This window comes from Phyllobates terribilis, unplaced genomic scaffold (genome assembly GCF_046119375.1).
Source record: "Phyllobates terribilis strain yellow unplaced genomic scaffold, ASM4611937v1 Scaffold_9__5_contigs__length_417890890, whole genome shotgun sequence".
Lineage (NCBI taxonomy): Eukaryota > Metazoa > Chordata > Amphibia > Anura > Dendrobatidae > Phyllobates > Phyllobates terribilis.
Genome location: NW_027362769.1, coordinates 105,979,620 through 106,004,483, shown reverse-complemented (window position 1 = coordinate 106,004,483; position 24,864 = coordinate 105,979,620). Strand labels below are relative to the sequence as shown.

Below are 24,864 nucleotides of genomic sequence, written 5' to 3'. Positions count from 1 at the left end.
CTGCCACCCAGTAGTGTGCATTGAAATATCTAGATATTTTATTGAAGAAGTAAATTACTTAAACAACATTCTGCCTTCCTTCCCATTCTTCCAACATTTCCTTTATTTTCTTTCTTTCTTTCTTTCTTTCTTTCTTTCTTTCTTTCTTGTTCTCTATTTCTTTTCATTAATTGATATTTGGTTGATTGTAAAGTATTTACTTGTGATATAATCCTAGAAACAAAAATCTGTATTGTTCTAGATACCAAAGAATACGATTTCATGTATTCATGGTATAACAAAAAAAAAAAAAATAATAAAATAATAATAATAATAATAATAATAATAAAAGAAGCAAAAAAACAAACAAAACATAAACACACACAAAATATTTATTTGTTGTTTGCAAATGAATCCACTAAATGTCATTAATAGGTTTATCAATAGTAAGAGCAGACTAATGAAAAATCGTTATGCTTAATGACAGTCTTGATTATGACATAAACATCTTTATCAAAGAGTTAAATTTAAGAAAAACTTGATTATATATGCATTTTTTTATTTAACGATTTTTTTTTTATAAGAGTATATACATTTAGTGTCTCAACATAATCACAGAAATATATATGCCGCATTGTGTGCTAAATCTCAAATGTCCACAAGAGGGCGACTGCTGCACTGCAAATAGCTAAATTGTTGCAGCTAAAAGCGCAGCATTGTCCATAAATTAGAACCCAAGTCACATAAGGATTCTAGATTCTTCTCCAGTGCAACAGTTCTGTTGAAATATGCTTTAAATAATAAGTATTTTGATATGTTTTCCACAATCACATTGTGAACCTTGAAATAATACCCCCATAGAAGAGAAAGGGAGAAACTATCATACAGATATACCTATAGTCATAGGAAATATTGAATTCCCACTTATTCTGTGATAAGAACAGATGAATAGATCAAATATCTCTGCCGTTTGTGTTTAAATGTATCCATCGAATTGACATGACTGATACAAAGTAATTAAGAATAAGGGTGGGGGGGACGAAAGGCTGCAGTGGGGTAATATTATACAATCTTAAAAGCATTTATGTGCTAGAGGATAAGACTTTTCTACTAAGGTATTTATGGCCAGATACATGCCGCAGGCTGCAGCAAACATTGTTTATTATGTTTTCTCTGAAGAAATACCAGCAGAATTCCAAAGTCACCAGTTGCTTCTGTTATAATTTCGATTTATCTGTTGAGAATATTTAGCAAATGATAACTGTCACTAAAAAAAATAAAAATATATTTAAAGTAGGTATTATTGTGCGGAAATATGTCGGGCGAGAAGACACGCCGCATACACACACAGCGAATATCATATATAGTGTAAAGTGTATATCAGTACAATATATATATATATATATATATATATATATATATATATATATACATAGATAGATAGATAGATAGATAGATAGAAATACACATATATATAGTACTGATGTGATATACACTTTATTAGTAATTTGTAAATAGGGAGAAATTTAACAGACACTTCAATTTTTTAGAAAAATAAAAATTAATTAATTAAACAATTTAATATGAAAGGAGCATTATCTTTCTGTCTCATTATATCAGTCGGTGTAATATTTTTCTGTTTCACCTCTCAGTCTCAATCTCCCTGTTTTTAAATTTATAAATTATTGTTTTGCCATTTTAGTTGGCATTAATGTATATCTGTGATCTATCTATTTATCTATCTCATATATATCTATTTATCTATCCTTATCTATTAATCTATGTATCTAATATCTCTCTAACTATCTAATATCTGTCTATTTATCAATCATCTATCTAATATCTATCTATCTATCTATCTGTCTGTCTGTCTGTCTATCTATCTATCTCTATCTATCTACCGTCCCACTCTTATGTTTTCAATTTAATACATACATATGTGTGTGTTTGGTTCTGTCTGTAGGCTTTTATTTCTGAGTTTGTATACTTTCTTCCTGTCTGTCCTTCTAAATACTACCTTTCTGATGTACAATGCAAAACATTATTGAAATAGCACAATGCGTTATTTTTCTTTTATTTCTTTATGGGAGATCTGTTGACTTCGAACTGAAAGACATTTGTGCCTTTATGAGCATTTGTTACTATCTGTGAGCACAATCCGTTCATTTGCTCCGTTTTCTACATCTACTTTTTATGAATGGATCTGAAAGCATTTTTTATTATTCCTGTCCCTGCTACAATATTTTGGAAGTGGAATATTGCATTATTGATAAAGCAGGGCAATGTCCATCTGCTTAAGGCAGATATTAGCTCTGTTGTGTTTAAAACTGAAAAGTCACAAATATAATTTGACCTGCTATTAGGTTGTAGATGATATTTCCTGACAATAGTATAGGCCGATATTATGATGTTTAATACAATCCATTTTTATTATTTTTGCGAGATCAATTCCTAACTGTGTGATATATGTTAGCATATTTGATTATGTGATAAAAAAACATCAAATAATATGTATGTGTGTGCTAGCTTATGCAATGATATACGATGATGGTACACAAGAGATAGATAAATTCTAGTTTACATTTTGCGTGTAATGTAGATAGATAGATAGATCTGAGATAGATAGATAGATAGATAGATAGATAGATAGATAGATAGATAGATAAATTCAGGATCTTAATTATCTTTGCAATATTAAGTAAATCATACACCACAAATAGATTTAATTAATTGGAAATATGTTTATTTGTGAATCCATGTATAAACTGACATCTGAGCACAGATGGGATAACTGTTCTTAAGTATTCTGGTATACTGGCACAGCCTTGGTCTTACTGAAATGTAATTGCTCAGGATGGAACCAGGATCCTGTGTGTGTAATGAGCACACTTTTGTTTTTAGTCTGTTGTCAAAGTAAAAAAAAAAAGTGCAGTAGATAACAAACACAAGTTGTGCCCTGTGTACTGCAGAAAGCTTAGGACAGGGTTTGTGGAGAAAACAATATAATAATTAGGTGATTGGTGGCTGACAACATGTCTCATTGCTCCTTGTAAATCAGTGAGGTAGTATAGGTTCTGTACACAAGCAACAAACAAATTCAACTTTCAAATGTTGGAGCATGTGACATCAAAGTTTAGTTTATGATCTCTGAAGCATCACTGTGTAGCTATATACTGTTTTCTATACAAAGGGAAATAATCGTTACATTATAAGAAAGGCGATATCTTTAGCCACTATAGTAGGACCACACCAAATCCCAACTATAATTTCCACAGTCACCCTTATTGTTGAAAATAACTTGCTTGAGAAATTGTGTGTATGTATATATATATATATATATATATATATATATATATATATATATATATATGCATACATGTATGCGTGTGTATATATGTGTGTGTGTATATATATATATGTGTGATGTCTGTCTACGTGGGTGGATACATGTGTGTGTATTTATTTCTAAACATGTGTGAATATATAAATAAATATAAATGCAGCTGTATTTTCTTAGCTATATATGTATATATACACATGTATATGTTGATGTATATGTATATATACATGTTATATATGTATGTATGTATTTATGTATGTATATATACATACACACACATTCACACGTTTGTGTGTGTATATACATGTGTGTGTGTGTTTGTCTGTCTATATGTATGTGTGCCTAGTTGTCTCCATACAAGCCATTACACAGCATACAGGCATGGCAATTGCAGTTGTAAAAGGCAGTGGCTCTTAACCTGACAATGATGTTGTATTTGAACAGCTGCGAGAGAGGCTTCCATTTTATCAAAGGTCTGTCTCATTGCCACAAACCCAGACATTTTATTGTTTTAACTGCATAGGAAATAAAATTCCTGCGAAAAGGGGGTCTTAAAAGATCAATTGTTTCTGGAATTCTCTACAACTTCTAATGAAGCTCTGAATTTAAACTTTACTTTTCTAGTAATCAATGTGGGTTGTTATATTGATTAATTGAAATATATATGTATATATATATATATATATATATATATATATATATATATATATGCACATACTATATTGGTTAGTGTGTGGTTTGTCTATTATGTCTATTATTTATCAAATTAATAAATATATATATATATATATATATATATATATATATACACAAACTTTAGATACTCAATAAAACATACAACCACACAACACTTGCACACCACTATATCATGTGCTAACTCTATAGAATTACTTTGTCTTCTTTCAATCTGCATTCAGTATACCATTGTGCGGAGAAACACATATATTCAGTACAAGAGAAGTGTCAGAAATGTAACATATGAAATATATGTTGCTTATACATATGTATGTTACATGTAAAATGTAACAAATGTAACATATATATATATATAGGAAGCAAAAATAATAACTATATATATATATATATATATATATATATATATATATATATATATATATTGGTTTCCTCTATTTGCCAATTTATATTAGAAAGGAACAATATTTCCCTTTTTTGCAATCAAAGGATGAGAATCAATGAAATCATTTTCAATAACTCATATGGAGAATGCCATTATGCTAAATTTTACCTATTAATCTTTCCCTTTACTAAGTTTCGATTGATTTCTTAATAAAATATATGCTCGTGTGTGGTACCAGTGGGTATAACTCTTAAAAAAAAAAAAAAACAGCAACACAGGCAAAAAAAAAGGAGCAACTATCCAAGGAATGCAGATGAGATCAGTATTGATCTCCCTGATTCTTTTTAATATGTTTTAATAAATTGCTCAACCTTTTGCACCTTCCACGTTGTCAAGAATTAAGGCTTTTACCTAATCCATAAATAATAAATAAAACAACGATGTATTTTCTGTGCATCATAATGGCACGTCTACTACTGTTACTAATTATAATTAATGTAACTGTATTAAATAGCAGAAATATTATTGCTTAGTGCATTGTGCAAACTTTAAAGGTGTATCACAGGACATTGTGTGTGAACTCTGTGTTCTGGCTCTGCTTCTCCATAGTGACTGCCTTTAATTCTGCTTGCCTTGGAGTAATGGGAGTTCTTTAGGTCAGCTGCACACTCTTTGATTTGAATGTAAAGCATTAAAGAAAGGGACTGGTGATTGCATTTGCATTACTGTATTTTTTATTAGGCGACTATGATATCAAAACTGTGGATGGAATCTTGCAGTATGTTGCTAATGCATTTAAAGCACAGAGCTGTCAGTATTTCATTGCAACAAAAAAAAAAAGAATAATCTTGTAGGTATATATAAAAAAATAACCTTAAATCAGCGCAGTGCACCAGGGCTGCTTCCATAGGAAAGCTGCTGGGCAGCACTTACACCGTGGCTTTGTAGATGTCGCTGTTGACCACAGTTGAGCTGCAGCCCAGGCTGCCCAGGCACCATGTGACCTGCAGGGAGGTAGCAGCTCAAGGCCATTTTCAATTCTCATTGGCTTACTTGTCATGTGGTTGTGCAGAGGCATCCACAATTACACAGGGAATGTTTTCCTAGAGATGTCAGCCTACAAAGGACACAATCTCTCTTCTTCAAATTCCTCCCCAAAATGTCCTTTCCAAACAGCTCTCCTGCTGCAAATACTTTTTTAGTAGATTCTTTGATCAGTGCCTGTAGAAGTGACAGTTTCTATTCTAACAACGCCAGCATGTACATGCCACCTAACTCAGACATTGGGACTTATGGGATGCAAACCTGTGGACTGCTACCATCTCTGGCAAAAAGAGAAGTCAATCACCAAAACATGGGTATGAATGTACATCCCTATATACCTCAAGTAGACAGTTGGACAGATCCGAACAGGTCTTGCAGAATAGAGCAACCTGTTACACAACAGATCCCCACTTGTTCATTTCCTACAAATATTAAGGAAGAGACCAATTGCTGCATGTATTCTGATAAGCGATCAAAAGTCATTTCTTCAGAGGTGCCACCATACCAGAGGCTGGTCTCTGACAACTGTTCTGTTGACAACTCTGAGGTTCCTGTCCCAGGATATTTTAGGCTGAGCCAGACCTACGCCAGTGGGAAACCCCAAGAGTACAATAATAACCAAGAAACCAGTTCATCCTTAATGTTACAGCTAAACCCCCGCGGCAGCTCCAAACCTCAGCTATCTTCACCTCATCAGATGGATAAGAAAATGAATGAAAACCCGAGCAGCCAAGAGTCCTCCAAAGTCCTCTCAGTGGAAAGTCCAGAGTCCAAGGCTGCCTTGAAGGAGGACAGGAGCTGCCTGGCTGAGGTTTCTGTGTCCAGCCCTGAAGTCCAAGACAAGGAAAGTAAAGGTCGGTATCATTACAAAGAAGTTTTTATAAAGCATTGATTGCATGGTGTAGTAGTAGCTTGTACACGCCAGCACCATAAAACACTGTGTAAAATACTAGCATTGCCTCCCATAACATTTAATGGTAACTACATGTCAAGAAGGAACTGCCCTTTTTTATTCAGGTATTTAAAAATAAAATATATTCAGCATATATGATCATGTATGAACATCAACCAGACACATCTCACCCAGGTGCAGCATTAAATGTCCATTATCAGTGCACTAAAAGTTTTTACGGATTTTTTTTTTTTTTACCTCTCTCCACTGTTTTTTTTTTTTGTTTCAAAGGGTTAATTCCAAGGAAAGTACAAAGAACATTATCATTTAATTCAATTTCTGCTGGCAGACATATTCTGCTCATGTCAAAGAGATGCATTCAATAAAATTTATCATAATAATAGAAAATTGTAGCAATAATATTATTAGTAACAATAATATTCAAGGGTTAATAAATTGGATAAATCTGTATTCAGGTTTATAGACGATCAGCAAAGCTAGTTAGTGACACTGCGGATGGACAGTGAATGAGATGCTTTTTTAAGACTTGTCTGGTAAATTTGACATCTGGGGTTTAGGATATCTGCTTGCTTTTCTTATAAAAAAATAATACATTTCAGTCAACATGTGCTGATTATGGTCTGTCAATGTGGACACAGAATAGATGGGTATTGCCTAAAAGGAGGTCATATGTATTCTATATTATATTCTTGGTGCGCTTATAAATGTGTACACCTAAGTTGCTTACCATTGCCCATACCTTGCGTATATATATATATATATATATATATATATATATATATATATATATATGTATATATATATATATATATATATATGTATATATAAAAAATCTCCACAGATTGATAGGTAATATATATGTTTGTGTCCATGTGTATGGAGGTGTGTGCTTATAAATACATATATTTGCATACATATAGTTTTCTAACCATACACAAATATGTATTTATATATGAATGTATAAATGTAATCAAATTATATATACATACATATCTATGTATATATATAGCAGAATATGCACATGTTTCTATTTTTAGATTTATTTTGCATATATATATGCACCTTCCCTTTATCTGCCACTGTGTGCATTGTGTGCATAACATTAGGATTTTGCTTTTGTTATAATAACAATATGATAGGCATTTTGTTTGAGGGGTCATTGTCAAGTCTATTCCTTGTAGAATGAGGGCATTATTGGGGTGGAAATTTTTCACATTTATTTATTTGTTTATTTATTTTTTGTTGTTTTACCTTTTTTTTATCACAATAGAGGAAATCAAGTCTGATACTCCAACCAGCAATTGGTTAACTGCAAAGAGTGGCAGGAAGAAGAGGTGTCCATATACTAAACACCAGACACTGGAGTTAGAGAAAGAATTCTTGTTTAATATGTATCTGACTCGAGAGCGCCGCCTAGAGATCAGTAAGAGCGTCAACCTCACTGACAGGCAGGTCAAAATCTGGTTTCAAAATCGCAGAATGAAGCTTAAGAAGATGAGTAGAGAGAACCGAATCCGCGAACTGACCGCCAATCTGACTTTTTCTTAAATGCAGCTATTGCTCCCCAGCAGGAGAGACTGTGAACCCCCCACATCCCATCCATTTCCTGTGATCTAGAATGTGATTCCTCATTTTATAGTGCTGCAAGTGTCTCTATGTATTTTCATGGGTATATAAATAATAATAAAGATCTAGCACATGTAATTTATTATCATTATTATTATTATTATTATTATTTTTCACCGTATGGCAGGGTAAAAAGTAAAGAAAGTTTATCATTTTAGTATTAAATTATTGGGACTGGTCAAACACATCCAAACAATGTGACTTTTTTCATGATTTTTTCTAAGGGATAGTCTTTCTGCGTGTTACTTTATGGACCTCAGCATTTTAATCTTCATGTTTATTCTTATTGACTTTTGGGGACAAAAAAAGCACATTTTCTGTAAATGTCTCTGCTCCAAGTAACTGAAAATCTGTTCGTCAATGTGTAGTTTATTTGAGTCGTATTCCTGGTAGAACTTTTCTTGTGATATGTGGCAATATCATTGAGACAGCTGTGTCCATATTGTGCATGTTCTGTGCATGTCTTATGCAATAAACTGTCTGAACGCTTCATGTTCTCAGCCTATTTGTATATAACGTGAAAATAGATCATTACTGTAAATACTGTGTATATAAAGACACTCAGTGCTGGCAAAAACTTTCGTGTGCTGAGTATTGTAGCCACAATGGTTATCCCTGTAGACAAACGTATTGATGTGTTTTTTTTTCTTCAGATATTAGATTCAGAAAGTAGTGGTGGTATAAACCACTTCCAGGTAAGTCTGTGTGACTTAAAATTAAATATATATTATCCGATGTGTGATGACTAAACTTTACTACTCAGCATTTTTATTAATTTTAATTTGGGAAAAAAATATGGACAAATATTAGATAGATAAATAGATAGATAGATAGATAGATAGATAGATAGATAGGAGATAGATAGATATATGGATAGATATATGTGATAGATAGATAAATAGATAGATAAATAAATAAATATAATAATAATATAATAATAATAATAGTTTATACGTGATAGATAGATAAATAGATATGAGATAGATATAGAATTTATAATGTAAGATACATAGATAGAAAGATAGATATGAGCTATCTATCTAGCTATCTATCTAGATAGATAGATAGATAGATAGATAGATAGAGATAGAAAATATAATAGAAGATAGATAGATAGTTATATATATAGATAAATAAATAGCTAGAAGATAGATAGATATAGAAAATATAAGAGATCTATAGATAGATAGATAGATAGATAGATAGATAGATAGATAGATAGATAGATAGATAGATAGATAGATAGATAGATAGATAGATAGATAGATATGGGATAGAGATAGATAGATAGATAGATAGATAGATAGATAAAATATAATAGAAGATAAATAGATAGATAATATATAGATCATATAGATAATATAATAGATATATATATAGATAATATATCAAAAGTTAAATATTAATAGATAGAAGATAGATAGACAGACAGATAGACAAATAGATAGATAGATAGATAGATAGATAGATATTTAGAAAAATAGAGCAGCACCTTTAAGAAATGAAGGTGCAAAGCTTTCCTGGTAAATACCAAATCATCCAGATAAAACAACAACAACAAAAAAATGAAGATAGAACACCAAAAAAGTGTAAAAAAAAATTGATTGTCTGATTATAAGACCATCGTGGCGACGTTTTGGTTCCAAGATGTGAACATTTTAACATTTTCCCAAGTTTGACCAAAACATCGCCACAATGGGCTTATAAATAAACAATCAACTTTTGTACACTCTTTTGGTGTGCTGCCTCCAGTTTTGTTTTGTTTGCTTTTTTAAATCTAGATAGATAAAAAAAATCATACATATGTAGATATTCTAAAAGATAGTAGATATATATTAATTTAGATAGATATTGCTCATAGAGTGGCAAGACAGCAAGAAATTTCATTCATAGAAGTCAACACGATAATTAACCTGTGTTATTATGCTTAATTTTAAAATATTTTCTTATTATAACGTTTTTAAAGTATCTGCATAATTTGTCGACTTTTCCTTTAGTACAGTAAATCCTATATGATGTGCTATTATTTTATACTGTATATAAAGTGCAGAAAAAAGTAGATTGTAAGAAATCGCATAGGAATAATCATGACCATGGTTCCTGACATTGCTCTAGTTTGAATGCTGCACATTATGTACTTGTGTGTTTAGAACCTTCATGGACAAATTGTAATATCTGCATTGCTAACATGTCCTTTGTGAGATACAATTCCATTATATTTCATGCTAATTAAATAACAAACCTCTATGTATTTGCATTGATCTGATCCCCTTGACTAATATAACATATATATGGGAGGAGGCTGGAATTGTTCATCGTTCTCCGTTCTCCTTATCCCGAGCATCACAATAGAAAAGATTTAGATGAGGACTTTGTAACAGGATTTTACAACATGCATCTCCTTCTGTGTAAATTGTGGACACTGCCTGGAGTGTTTTTATTTTTTATTTTTTTTACATTTGTTGTTTCCAAGCATGGTCGTTTATGACAGACCTGCATAGACCTTCTGTAGCTTCAGATAAACTCTCTTTTATTTCAGGAAACAGCCCCAATAAACTTAGAGCCTTCCTGCAAAACAGGGACATCACAGTCTCACTTAACGCTGAGTTTAAAAATTCTTTGTAGCTGAGATCCTCAGGGACAGTGATTAAATCCTATTTACTTCAGTGTTTCATGTAACAGTAAAACAGGTTCCATAAAAAAAAAAATAGCATTTTCAGATCTGCTTTCTCTGTCTGGTCACCTTCATTCTGTTGTATATGGAAATGTGAAGGAAAAAAAGTGAATGTATTTATTGTAAATGTCTGTGTGTATTATATCACTGTGTATTCTATGGCTGTGTGTTATATGGGTGTGTGAGTGTATGCACTAATTAAAAAGAGTAAACGATTGATGAGATATTGGGCAAAACAATAGCAGAGTCCAGTAGCAGATGATTTCACCAGAGGTTTTAATGTTCTTCTTTAGACCATTTGATTACAGGGCACATTAATGTATAATCAAATGCACCTCATAAAAATTTTATTGAATCCCATAAAAATCATGATAGTTCTCTTCCACCTGTTTTTTTTTTTTCTGTTAAACACTATGAAGGTTTTATGCATTTCACACATTACAGCCTCTTCTATGTAAATATGAACTGTTGCTGAACGAGAGGGCAACAACAATGTGCTGCTGCCCCTCTCCCTTTCTTTCTCCCTCCCTTTAATTTCATGATGGCTTCTTGTTTGTGGCTAGTAAAACAAGTTTTATACCCAAAGGTCAATAATCAGAACATGCTTCCCCTAGTTCTCCTGTGAGGGTCCCCACAGTTTAAAGGGTAATTAAACAAATTCAGCAAAGTGATTAAAAATGAATGGCAGGGAGAGCTGAGCTGAGAAAGAAATAGTCCCTGGTAACCCTGCTCCAATGGTTAACCAGAAGCTGCGCTTTTACGCATAAAGGTGGCATCAGCCCATGCAGCCCTCCCCTGTGCGCTTCCTTCCATATATCTCAGCATAGTTACACTTTTATTTTTAATTGTATGTGTTTTTAATCACATCAGCCCCGTTAAGCGGATTGATTTACTCTGTATTGGTAAATATGATCACGTGGAGCCCACAACCAATGGATGGAGGATGCAGCCTGCAAAATACTATGATTGTTCTCAGGGAGGGTATTACATACAGTTAAGAGTGTAACCTTTTATATGACTGAGAGGGGAGCCTAAAATGTCCACCAGTGGTACCATAAGTAACTACTATGTGGATTCTCTCATAGGACATGAGAATGAAGAGGTCTACGGTGCTAGATTCTCCCAGGGAGGTCACACGACGACCTCTAGGCCACCACCAGGTGTTGGGGACACTTCAGACTTCTCTTCTTGCAGCTTTGCGTCAAAATCCAGCGTCTTTCCTGCTTCTTGGTCTACGGTGCATCCTCAGCCTTCTCCAGGAATGACTGGGATCTATCACCCATACATGGGCCAGTCCCACCTAGGTTCAGAAAGCAGCAGATATACTGTGCGCTCCTGGCTGGAGCCCATTTCCAGCACTGCGTCCTCCTTCTCTGGATTTCACCCCAACGGGCGCAGCTATGGGATCAAACCTGAAAGCGCACCAAAAAGGACCGAGTGCTCCTCGTTTGACTCCCAGGGAATGAGTCTGCCAGAGTACTCATGTAATTCCTTTACAGAAAGCCCAGAGAAGCCTCCACCTAAAGACAATACTGTTCCTGCAGCTGCTGCAGCTTCCAGCGAGGAGCCAGAGAACACTGAGCTCAAAGAAGAGAAGCAGCAGCAGCAGCAGCCACAACAGCAACAACCGAATCCACAAATTGACCCAAGTAAGTACAAAAAGAGGGAAAGAGAGAGAGAGAGAAAGAAATTGCTGTTTGATTTATAGCCTAAACCTGCAAGGCTCTAAATGTGCAAAACTGATAGTTTTACTAACCTATAAAACCGTCTAGACGGCCAGCATATAGTCCAAGCTGCAACAAGAGGCTATAAAATGATTCTATTACTCACATAACCACCTAAGATCAAGACATCATTGCTACTGTAAACACTCAGGCTGCATTAAGACGATTTTATATGATAATTCTTTATAAAAGTGCAATGAATAAGGTCATCCATCCCCAATGCAAACCCGTTTTGTTCTGATTCCAAAACCTCAGCCTCTTCTCTCTTTTTCTATTCCTTCCTTTTTAGATAACCCTGCAGCCAACTGGATCCACGCTCGATCCACTAGGAAGAAGAGATGTCCCTACACCAAATACCAGACTCTGGAACTAGAGAAAGAATTCCTATTCAATATGTATCTAACCAGGGATCGTCGCTATGAAGTAGCAAGGATACTGAACCTCACAGAGAGACAGGTCAAAATCTGGTTTCAGAACAGAAGGATGAAAATGAAGAAAATGAACAAGGAAAAAGGCAACAAGGACCTGTAACAACCACATTATTACCACATTGGGATACGCACTGAATCTTCTCTGTATTATCTGGATCACTGAAATATATATATTTAGGTCTTTTCTTTCTTGGAAATAGATGTATATGTGTTGTGTATTTTGCAAACTTGGTTGTCAGTGCGCATCTGAAGATGCAACATTTTGGGGACTATTCCTGATAATATTGTGATTGCACGCTAGACATTACCGGTAGGTATTACGACATTTCTGGAGCATTTTATGGACCTGTAGGAAGTAGTGTAGTTCCTTAATATTAGCAGTAAAAGAAATGTAAGTAAAAGAAATGTAATGTAGAAGTTCCATTTGGTCGAAATCGGTAATAATCGTGTTTATAGTCTACACAGCAGATATATGACAAAATTCTTGTCACTGAAGGAATATTTGATCTGCATGTGACATGACACTAATATTCATTGTATTAGTGGTAACAAATAAGGCGCATGCATAAACTAGATTGTTTTAGCAAAGGCCTAGGATTCAGTTTACAAAACGTTTATATTTTTAGTTCTGCATTCATGTGTGTGTGTGTTTGTATATATATATAGTTTTGTTTTTGTTTTGTTTTTTGTTTTTTGTTTTCTTTTTCATTCAAATGTTCTTTCTTTCCTAGATTGCAAAAAAAAGTCTGATTATAGCTAACTTGTCGATTTTTTTTTAATTTAAATTAAAAATCAACATCTATCGTGGAAATTACAAAATTGTGCGGGAATTATATGCTTCACTGTTAGTGTTTATAAATAGATGTTGTTGTTTTTTCTATATTGGTGCTTAGATTGGGAACCGATTTTATTATTTAACTGCAGAGGAGAATTCAGGGATACTGCACTTAGCAAATTTATGTTGTCACCCCCAAAAATTCCCATTTTATTGTCACCAGAGCAATATACCCAATGCATTGTCACAGGGTGGCATTTTACAACTAATTTTCTATAGGTAGGCAGAATGCACCTTTGTTGACAACATGGACTTTTCTATAGGTATATGTCCATAGCTGCATATATATATATATATATATATATATATATATATATATATATATATATATATATATATATATATATATATATATATATATGTATATATATATATATTCATGTTATGTTTTTGACCAATCCACCTCCACTCATGTTATTTTCCATTACAAACGTACAGCTCCTCTCATTATCTAGTTATGAATTATGTTTACATTGAATTGTAGCTTACATGCCTATGTTGGACAATCTGAAATTCTAAAGGAAAAAATAAATAAAAGTTTTTGTCCTTGTCTAAGAATAAGGTGTTGTATTTAGAATGCCTCCATTGCCTCCATTGCCCGCTATATACATCTAAATTATTTTAAAACAGGAAGAGCTGTGGTGTAATAAAGTCATTTAAACGGCTAGACGTCTGGACTTAATGGTTTTATGGTGGTCCAGGGCGCTTTTTTTCCTTTCAAAGGGTCTTATTTGGATGTTTGTGTCACTTCAAAACAAAACAAAAAAATTCTGGGAAACTTGGACTATTCTTTGACTCGTCCAGATGTCCAGAAACAACACCAGGTTTAAGGATAAGTAAACGAATTCACATTCAAATGCGAGCAGGCCCTTAATTATGACAATAGATACTGAACAAATATTCTGACATTACCACTTCAATTACATTTGTTTTCAGCACCTGATTATTTTTTTTATCACATTTATATATTTATTCATACTTTCACATGTGGAAACTCTATGTCAAGGTTTGTATATTAGTTGTGGGGGAAGACAGAGGAAATTACTGCATACTCTAACGAAAGCATAAGAAATGTTAGGATATATTAGTTTTTAGACTTATAGGGAGGAGTGTTTAAATGTGGATGTCGAAACCTCAAAATTATACAGAAAAGATTCAATACTATAAAACTCTATATAAATGTACAACTATATAAATATTGCAAACAAATATATCTATACCTCATCATATATATATCTATAAATATATATATATATTACATGTATATTTGTAGTGATATAGATGTGTTTACATAAAAGTACCTTTGATATACGAGTTGGTACATATACATATATATATTATATATATATCTATATATTGTAAATATATTTGAATGTGTGCTTGTATATATATGAATGAAAAAAAAAAATTCTAAAGACATAAAAATATTATATACATATATGTATATATATATACAGTATATATTCAATATATACAATATATATATATATACATATATATATATATATATATATATATATATATATATATATATATATATATATACTCATACATTAATGAGGTCAGTGTGGACCAGAGTTTATTTGGCGTTCACTGTCTTCACTCAGGGTCTTATATATATATATATATATATATATATATATATATATATATATATATATATATATATATAAACAGAATATAGTAAAGAACTGGTGGCATATGGTTTTAAACCTCATCATTTGAAAGTTATAAAAATGACAAGGTTTGCACCGTTATTCCTGCAATCCTGATACCAGCAATAATTTCAATTGCTGTGAAATAAACATTTATGGTAAGATAAACAAATTTATGACAGGCGAGAACTCTACGTGACCGCTAGGTAGCGCTCTTACTCCATTTGTTTTATTGTGGAGCTGTCATGTTTCTTTCTTTAGGGTCACTGCTTACAATGCCTTTCAGGACTTCTCATTAATCTCATCTTCTAAAATAACTTTTTATATATGCATGGATATTAGTAATCTCCTACAGAAATCAGAGGAGTATGTGCAATCTATCTATCTATCTATCTATCTATCTATCTATCTATCTATCTATCTATCTATCTATCTATCTATCTTTCTGTCTGTCTGTCTAGATTGCACAAGCTCCTATGATTTCTGTAGGAGGTTTCTAATGTCTATATATATATATGAGAAAGTATATCAAAAGGCAGCACTCCAAATAATTTTTTAGAAAAAATGGACTTTAACGAGCCCAAGAAGCAAGGTTTCGGTTCACAGAACCTTTTTTTCAAGCCTTGAAAAAGGTTCTGTGAACCGAAACGTTGCTTCTTGGGCTCATTAAAGTCCATTTTTGCTAAAAAAAAATTATTTGGAGTGCTGCCTTTTGATATACCTTCTTTGATATGCAACAGTTTGGAGGCCTGACACCCATTAGTGAGTAACGATTAAATGGTGCTGTTTTCAATATATATATATATATATTTATATATATATATATATATATATATATATATATGTGTGTGTGTGTGTGTGTGTGTGTGTGTGCGTGTGCGTGTAGTCAGCATTACCTACATCCTAAGTATGTGCCATGTCATGGCCATAGATATAGCATAATTCACAATGTACACAAGGGGTATAACTAACATAACCTATAGCACAACCATACCATAACATAACTAGTATATTGCACAGGGGTTACATATGTTACAGGGGTTACATATGTTGGCATACATTGTATGTTCATATTATTTTTTTATCATTATAAGTGAATAGATAGGCAGACCTGGTTGAATGGCCACAATGTTCATCACACTTTACCCGGATAGACTTTTTTAAAGTGGGGAGTATCAAAGAAAGCCATGCACAGTTGATAACATAACTATAATTCATCTATTATTTACATTGTTCATCGACTCCTGCACCCCCTGTACATATCACATTACTAGAACTCCCTGCCTTATGCTTATGTCGCATAATTATTGTAAGCTTACATCATAGCTATCTGATATTTTGAATTAATTTGTCATAATTAGTTAACCTTCATCTCAAACATGGCTAGTAATTTCTACATGAGAACCATTCCTGCATCATACTGATTCCTTTCATGGCACTTATGTATCACAACTACCACTAACCTCATTGTAACTATTGACGTAATCTACATGAAAACTATATATAATATCTTACTAATCTAAATTCTAAGACATTATCATTATATGTGCTGCCTTTAGGATATTACTAGAATTTCTTCTTCAGAGCAATATAACATTACATTGCCTACATCACAACTATACCACATAGCTGGTGTTATCTATATCATAACTGAGATAGTCTACATAACTAGTTGAATATTTCCCGTTTTAATAAATCTAGCATCATACTTAGCTGCCATAACTAACATTAAAGGCTTCACTTGACACCAAGTACTTGTGGTACGTAGCATACATCTTAGGTTTACCTATATGATAACTTCATGGTATAACTAGTATTAACTGCCCTTTAACTATATGATACAACTACACCATAACTCTATGGCATAGCCAATAATAAATATATTCTAACAATGTGGCGCAGCAAGTATGATATAAATTGTAGCTATATGATACAGCTAGCATTGTTCACATAATAACTATGACAGAGGTAGTATCATCTTCCTTATAAGAATATAATATAACTAGTGTTATCTACTTTATAAAAGTATGCCATAACTTACAGTATGTTATTGCCATTATAACTTCATAACGTAACTTGCATTATCTTTTATTATAACAATATGGCATAGCTAGTAATATCTACATCATAACTAAATGGCATAGCTACCATTATCTACATTATAGCTATTTGACATAACTAGTATTATCTGTATTGTAAGATGCTTATATCATTACCTACAAAATAACTATATGGCCTAACAAGTATCTACATTATAACTTTATGGCATAACTTGTATTATCTGCCTTATACTAAAAGTTGCACCTAACAACCTACCTTAGAATTATATAATTATTATATTATATAATAGCTACTATTATCTACATTTTAACTACTTGGTATGACTAGTATTTTTTTTACATCATACAATATAATGTATTGGCATTATTTACATTATAACATACCTAGTATGATCTGTGATATATCTATATTGCATAACTTGTATTAACTTCATTATTATTACAGCATATGGTGCATCTAACATTATCTACCTCTTACATAACATATTTAGTATTAGCTGCATTATAGCTACTTTATAATCATATAGCATAACTAGTGTATTATAGCTACATGATGTACCTGGCATAATCTACATTATACCATATAGTATAACTAGTGTAATCTGCAATAGAACTACATGGTGCACCTAGCATTGCCTACATTATAACTATGATCTGCATTACAACTATATGGAACAGCTAGTATTACCTATATTACATCTATATGATATAGCTACAAATACCTGCATCATAGTATAACATATAATGTAATAGGTGTCATGCAGACAGCATTTTGTTTCTATTCCTTATCATAGAAATCATAGCAGAAGTGACCTTTATCCTATAAACCTGATAGTATAATCCCATACATAATCACATCCCATGTGTGTTTGTGCCTTTATTTGCACTGATAAATAATAAATACCAGACTGTAAATCATTCCCAGGTTGATTCTTATGCATAATTCACTATTTTAGGCTTTCCTAGTTCTTTTTTTTTTTTTTTTGGTCAAGGGCTAATGATGGGAAATATATTCAGAGGCATGAATTTCATTTAGTATCAATTAACCTGCAAATTCCAGTCAAGCGTTCCACAATTCAAGGGTAAATTGCTCATTGGGTTTGCAAATGTGTATATAGTCTTTCTTCCTTTTCAGGTTTGAATGAGCTACAAAATAGCAAGAAAATAAAGGAAATGTAATCGACTTCTAAATCTGGAAAAGATCTCGCTATCAATGCACAAGGCTCAGAGTCTGGATAATGGAAGCAGAAGATATTTTATTACAATAAATGAGGAAAGTCCTCATGTTCTGCAGCCCTGGGCTCACCGCGCATGAATCTTGTGGCTCAAGTACACAGAAAACTTTGCAGTATCCTTCCGCCGGCTATCTTGCTTAATCACTCTGCCTACTGGTTTGTGGAATGGATCTACGTCCCTGATGGGGGTGTTTGGTGCCTCAGGAGTGGTAAATGTAAACTAGAGCCAAAGATCTAAACTATATGAAGTTTTTTTGTGTGCTATGTGCCTAGTAGGAAATGGCAAAGGCAGTCAGGCAAGACTTGAGTGTGGCTCTATATCCCATAGTAATCAGCAGAGTACAGTGGGATTGCTGCTATGTTTAGTGGGATTGCAAGGCTGTAGAAAAAGGGCAGTCACTTTTGCACTCAGCTTTTTTTTTCTTCCTTCTCCTTACTGTCTCCTGATCTAACCCAGATGAGTTCCTATTTTGTAAATCCGCTGTACTCCAAATACAAAGCAGGAGATGCCATAAATTCGGCTTACTACGACTGTCATTTTGCCCAAGATGTCAGCAGCAGGCACTCTCTGGTGTTTAGTGCCAGTCCAAGTCTTCAGCATCCAAATCAGGACTTCTACCACCACCATGGAAACCCAACAACAGGCATCCCGAACCCTACGGGCTATCAGCAGGCTCCTTGTGGGATTACTTGTCATGGTGACCCCACTAAATTTTACGGATACGATAACTTACAGAGACAGCAGATTTTTACGACACATCAAGAGGCCGAGCTGGTCCAATATCCTGACTGTAAATCGTCCAGTGGTAATATTGGAGGGGATCCAGAGCACTTAAATCAGAACTCTTCTGCTTCTCAAATGTTCCCCTGGATGAGACCACAAGGTTGGATGCAGTAAAATCTTTCAACTTACCATGTAACTAGAATAAAATGCAGTGAGGTCACCCAAATTCTAGTTTACATTTTGCAAACCTGTAGTGTAGCTACTAGCTGGATAGATAGATAGATAGATAGATAGATAGATAGATAGATAGATAGATAGATAGATAGATAGATAGATAGATAGATAGATAGATAGATAGAGTTGGTTGGATGGATGGATGGATGGATGGATGGATGGAAGGATGGATGGATGGATGGATGGATGGATGGATGGATGGATGGATGGATAGATGAGAGATAGTTATATGGATGGTTGGATGGCTAGATAGATAGATAGATAGATAGATAGATAGATAGATAGATAGATAGATAGATAGATAGATAAAGTGAATCTTTTATTTTACCTCTTTAGCTATTTTTTAGTTTACTTTATTTTAAGAAAGCAGGTAGAGATAGAAAAATGATAGACAGACAGATAGATAAATAGATAGATAAAGTGAGTCCTTTATTTTAACTGTGTGTAATGTTTTACTTTTCAAATTTCAGCATATTTACAAATATAGAGATAGCTTTATGTTGACGTTCTATCCATATAGTTATATACTATTATGGATTATAATCATCATTATTATTATTTTTATTTTTTCATATAGTTACTAATACTTTTTTTGTCACTGTAGTTGTGTATTGCAGTAGGACTATTGCAGTGGATGTTTGGGTTAATTTATGCTTTTATTTTGCCCTCTTTATAACACTAGTGTCAGGGTTCCCCCTCTAGTGTGTATAGGTATATTTATAAGATATTTACGATTTGGGCGTCTGTTGATCCCAATAAAATCTTTTACGACTCTTTAGATCCATGAGTTTCCCATGCACCCGCCTGACTGCAAAAGGGCGTTGATATTGATGTGCAATAATGCTAAATAAAATACTGTTGCTACTGAAGAAGGGGTGGAAAGATTGTCAAAAGTACAAATTATTTTTTTCTTTTTAGTTTTGTTTGCTTTGTTTTCATTAGTAGTCCCTGGTAGAAGGAGAGGGAGACAGACATACAGCCGATTCCAAACGCTGGAGCTGGAAAAAGAATTCTTATTTAACCCTTATCTGACCAGGAAGAGGCGAATTGAGGTTTCTCATGCACTAGGACTGACGGAAAGACAGGTCAAAATTTGGTTTCAAAACAGAAGAATGAAATGGAAAAAGGAGAACAATAAGGAAAAATTCCCAGTCTCCTCCCAAGAGGGCAAAGAAGATGCAAAAGCAGAAGAAGACAGAAGAGGAGATACTAACTGACTTTGCTATTTGAGACTTGTCATTTATTAAATGGTATGGGGAGTATACAATTGTGTAATCGAAAGCTAATCCACTAATTTACAAAATCACCACGAATTGTACTACCTATTTTATCAAACAACAGCACCACTATGGATTCCTCAGTACTATGGAACAGCAAATTATACTGGAAGTTGTAGTTCCACAACTACTGTGGATGCTGCTGATTTAACCACTGCTGTAAACCCATGTCCTTAAAATTTCACATTTACTAGCTATAAAAAAAAAAAAGAAAATAGCACAATGTAGGAAATATGCCATTTTTTATTGTAATTACAAACCAGAATAAATATTTTAATTATGAATGTTGAAGAATAGATAACTTATATATCTATATAATTTAAAAGAATAGACAGATTTACCAATCAGAAGAATGTGCACTCTTTAATGATTTAGTAAATTTGTTAAAATATACAATATCGAGTTTGAATGGGTATTATTTGTATTTTTATATAATTATTATTATTTTTTCAATGGTGTTTAATCAAGATAATGGCATTAAATAGTGTCAATTCAAATGGAATATAAATTACATTTTATAAAAGCAAAAATTAAATAATACATGCATGTATTTTTTTTATTTGATAGGATTTGTCTAGGCCTCAGTGCACACTATAATTTGATCCAATATGGAACCAATATGTAGCCTGCAGACATCATGCTAAAAAAAAGTCACTTGTCTTGTGACGTCTACGATGTGTATATAGATACATAAAGGCTGGGGTGTGAGGCTAGTTGAGTTTTTTACACCTGTTCGATGGTTACAAAAACGCAGCAATGCGCAGTCTGGCGCAGTGATACTTCCGAGGTCACAACTGACGGCAAGGCACACAAACTGCAAAAAAAAAAAACAAAAAAAAAAAACATGGAACATGAAATCAGCTTTCCTGACTGCCATAGATGACGGAAGCTGATCTTTTTTATTAAATGGATTATGTGCAATATTGGAGAAATATAAGACAAAACACAAAAACAACACAAAGCTGAATAATTCTGCTACACTATCATAAACACATATGAGCGAGGTGCAGACATTAATCATTCATATCTCATGTCCTAATTCTCTACACTAGTTGCCCTCATATGTATGAGACTTTTCTTATTTTATGTCCAATATTCCTACCAATGTTCCTATAACATACTATTACTAATAGTATCTATCTATCTATCTATCTATCTATCTATTATCTATCTATCAGATATTTATTATCTGTCATCTCTATAATCTATCTATTATCAATAATCTATCATCTATCATCTATATATTATCTATCTATCTATCTATCTATCTATCTATCTATCTATCTATCTATCTATCTATCTATCTATCTATCTATCTATCTATCTGTCTATCCCACCCCTTTATTCTCTTTGTCTTCCTAGCTGTATAGTCTATGTATACGCCTCTCTTCCTCTCTCTTATTCTCTCCCTCACTCCATGTTTATATATGCCCTCCATAACACAATACACACACATATATTTTACTAGATCTATAGCTTATGCATGGGTTGGGAGGCAAGAAAGTCACAATATTTCACAGGCTTTGGTCCTTGTAATACTTGAAAGATTTCAGTAAAGCACATATACAAAAACAAAAAAACAAAGGTTAAACAATATAATTTAAATTGAGGAAAGTCTGATAAAGGCTGCCCACTACTCCTGCAGTGCAAAAAATATTCTCCTCTAACTAATTCTATGTAAACCTTTTACTCACACATTACATGTTAATATAAAGCTAATAATAATTATGATAGAATAAATAAATACACACATTTTGCATTTTTTTTCTGTAGCAAACACAAGGGCTATTTCATTATCAATCCTATTATTTATATGCAGAGCTTATTGTTCTAATAATCTCCTATGCAATCGATGGGACTGCTGATTCTATAAATGTCACAGAAATAAAGGAAATAAAACTTTTCTAAATAAAACAGAGAATGAGAGTATGGTCATCTTGCTACTACTCGTTACAACCAGGCAATAAACTGGGGGCTATGGCTTCAATGCTCTATTTATGTGCCTGGCGTGAACAGAGCTCTCTTATGGCTTTCCTACACTGAGGCCTCATGAAGGAGAATTTACAAGAAACACAATGTAGTTTTATTAACGTAACCTTATTTTTAGTTTAATAAATGTTAGACAACTGGAACCATAATACTATAATATATGCCAGGGCTTCTCTCTAGTACTAAATTGTAGCATTGTAGCATTGCACATAACAAAGGCTTAAAGACTCTGCGTCACAATCTGACTGTCTATGCGGCACATTCTATCTCTGCGGCTCTTCTGCGGCTTCACGCTGGCTCTAGTCTCCATTTTATCACCACAGTACAGTATTACACAAACACAATGGAGATAGATAGATAGATAGATAGATAGATAGATAGATAGATACCTCCATATTGATCTTCTATGTTTATTAATAAAGTAGAAATATATATAAGTATATATATATATATATATATATATATATATATATATATATATATATATATATATGAACAAGTAAAATTTAAGTTCTGAATCACGCACTCATATAATTATATATAGATACATAGTTATACAACAGATTTGACATGCACATATATATATATATTGATTTGCTGTGTGTATACACTTACACAGCATGTATGACGCGTATATACATATATTATATGTATTATTAATAAAGTAAAAAATACCAATCAATAAGTAAAAAATAGTTCTACATCACACACACTATATATATATACATATGTATATATATATATGCACACACAGGTAATATATACACACACATAAATACACGCACTCACATGTATATATATATTTGCACACATGCAATAGAAAATACATAGTCTGTAATTGTATGTATTTTATAATTTCATGTATTATATCGATTTAATAGTCAGTACTACAACTTAAGGTTGTAATATTCTCCTCACCTAGAACACATATTTCTTCTGCTGATAATCAGTATCTATTTTTTCTCACTCTTTTTTTCAGAGTGTGTCAAAGTTGTATGGATTTTATTATTTTTTTTAGTTATTTATTAACTTCTCATAATGTATGCCACCAAAATAATTGTCATATTAACAGATCAACCTTTAATCTAAATTTATTTAACATCCCAACTACTAAAATAAATGAATGTGAGTTTTCGAACCATTATTTTCTTATTTCTGGTGCTTTTGGGGGGAATGTAGTGGGGAATGTAGTGATGTAGTGAAGATCATTTGAAGGTCATTTTGTATATAGTCTCATAAACAAAAGGGACAGTGACACAGAGGTTTTTTTTTTTGTCCTGAACAAATTAACTATATATATATATATATATATATATATATATATATATATATATATATATATATATATATATATATACAGAACTTAACATAATATATCACTTTTGAGATATATATATATATATATATATATATATATTCTACATCACACGCACGCACACATACACTATATATATATATATATATATATATATATATATGTATATATATATACAGACAAGGCGACATGACTTGTCCTTCTCTTTATCCTTTATTTAGATTTAAAGCAGATATTATGGATTCCTAATGTCAAATCAGCAAATTTCTACAAGTGTTTCTCTTGCTGCCTAGTGTCTGTGTCCTCTCTAATGCCTCACTGTATAGGGATAGTTCAGAGGTCCCTGTAATGCAATGGAAAAAAAATTCTTAAAATACAATATGATATATTAACACAAGCAGCAGCTTCTGAAGATCACAGCCAGTAAATATTAAATGTGTTTATGCCCTTGTTAAATGATTATTGCAGTGCCCTGTGTTCGGGGTTTAGCCACATTTATATAAATCTGAAAAAGCTTATAACACTGGTTTATGCAAGAGCCAAGAAAAATGGCGCTGGCTGGCAATATGTCCAAAAATCCGCAAGGAATTGCAGTAAATTCCTTTTTTGTTTGAAGAAAATTTACAACTTGGTAATAGCCCTGGTTATGACCTCCCTGGCTCCTCCATTGGCTGCTGTTGGTCACATGGAGCCTGTGAGATTCTTCATGGCCTTTTGCCTGGGTTCCCTGG

At 32.8% G+C, this 24,864-nt stretch overlaps 3 protein-coding genes across 3 annotated transcripts; all 3 read left to right on the top strand.

The window, feature by feature from the left end:
- The first annotated feature begins 5,430 nt into the window (after positions 1-5,430).
- Positions 5,431-8,058, top strand: HOXD10 (homeobox D10). Its single transcript, XM_073645654.1, has 2 exons — positions 5,431-6,295; positions 7,625-8,058. The coding sequence occupies exons 1-2, from the start codon at positions 5,557-5,559 to the stop codon at positions 7,900-7,902; spliced, it is 1,017 nt and encodes a 338-aa protein (XP_073501755.1). The 5' UTR covers positions 5,431-5,556; the 3' UTR covers positions 7,903-8,058.
- A 3,412-nt stretch (positions 8,059-11,470) lies between these two features.
- HOXD9 (homeobox D9) lies at positions 11,471-13,966 on the top strand. Its single transcript, XM_073645652.1, has 2 exons — positions 11,471-12,303; positions 12,668-13,966. Exons 1-2 carry the CDS (start codon positions 11,691-11,693, stop codon positions 12,907-12,909), a joined length of 855 nt encoding a protein of 284 aa, XP_073501753.1. The 5' UTR covers positions 11,471-11,690; the 3' UTR covers positions 12,910-13,966.
- Positions 13,967-18,691: 4,725 nt separating this feature from the next.
- Positions 18,692-22,898, top strand: HOXD8 (homeobox D8). The gene is given in 3 exon segments (XM_073645651.1): positions 18,692-19,011; positions 19,014-19,478; positions 20,495-22,898. Coding segments are annotated over 3 exon segments (894 nt in total). The 5' UTR covers positions 18,692-18,857; the 3' UTR covers positions 20,770-22,898.
- Positions 22,899-24,864: the final 1,966 nt, after the last annotated feature.

What these genes read in the sequence shown, in the direction of transcription:
- HOXD10 (XM_073645654.1), top strand. Translation starts at nt 5,557, where the DNA reads ATGTCCTTTCCAAACAGCTCTCCTGCTGCAAATACTTTTTTAGTAGAT. An exon ending in CCAAGACAAGGAAAGTAAAG is followed by an intron (nt 6,296 to 7,624) that starts GTCGGTATCATT and finishes TTATCACAATAG; the next exon opens with AGGAAATCAAGTCTGATACT.
- HOXD9 (XM_073645652.1), top strand. Translation starts at nt 11,691, where the DNA reads ATGTCCACCAGTGGTACCATAAGTAACTACTATGTGGATTCTCTCATA. An exon ending in GAATCCACAAATTGACCCAA is followed by an intron (nt 12,304 to 12,667) that starts GTAAGTACAAAA and finishes CTTCCTTTTTAG; the next exon opens with ATAACCCTGCAGCCAACTGG.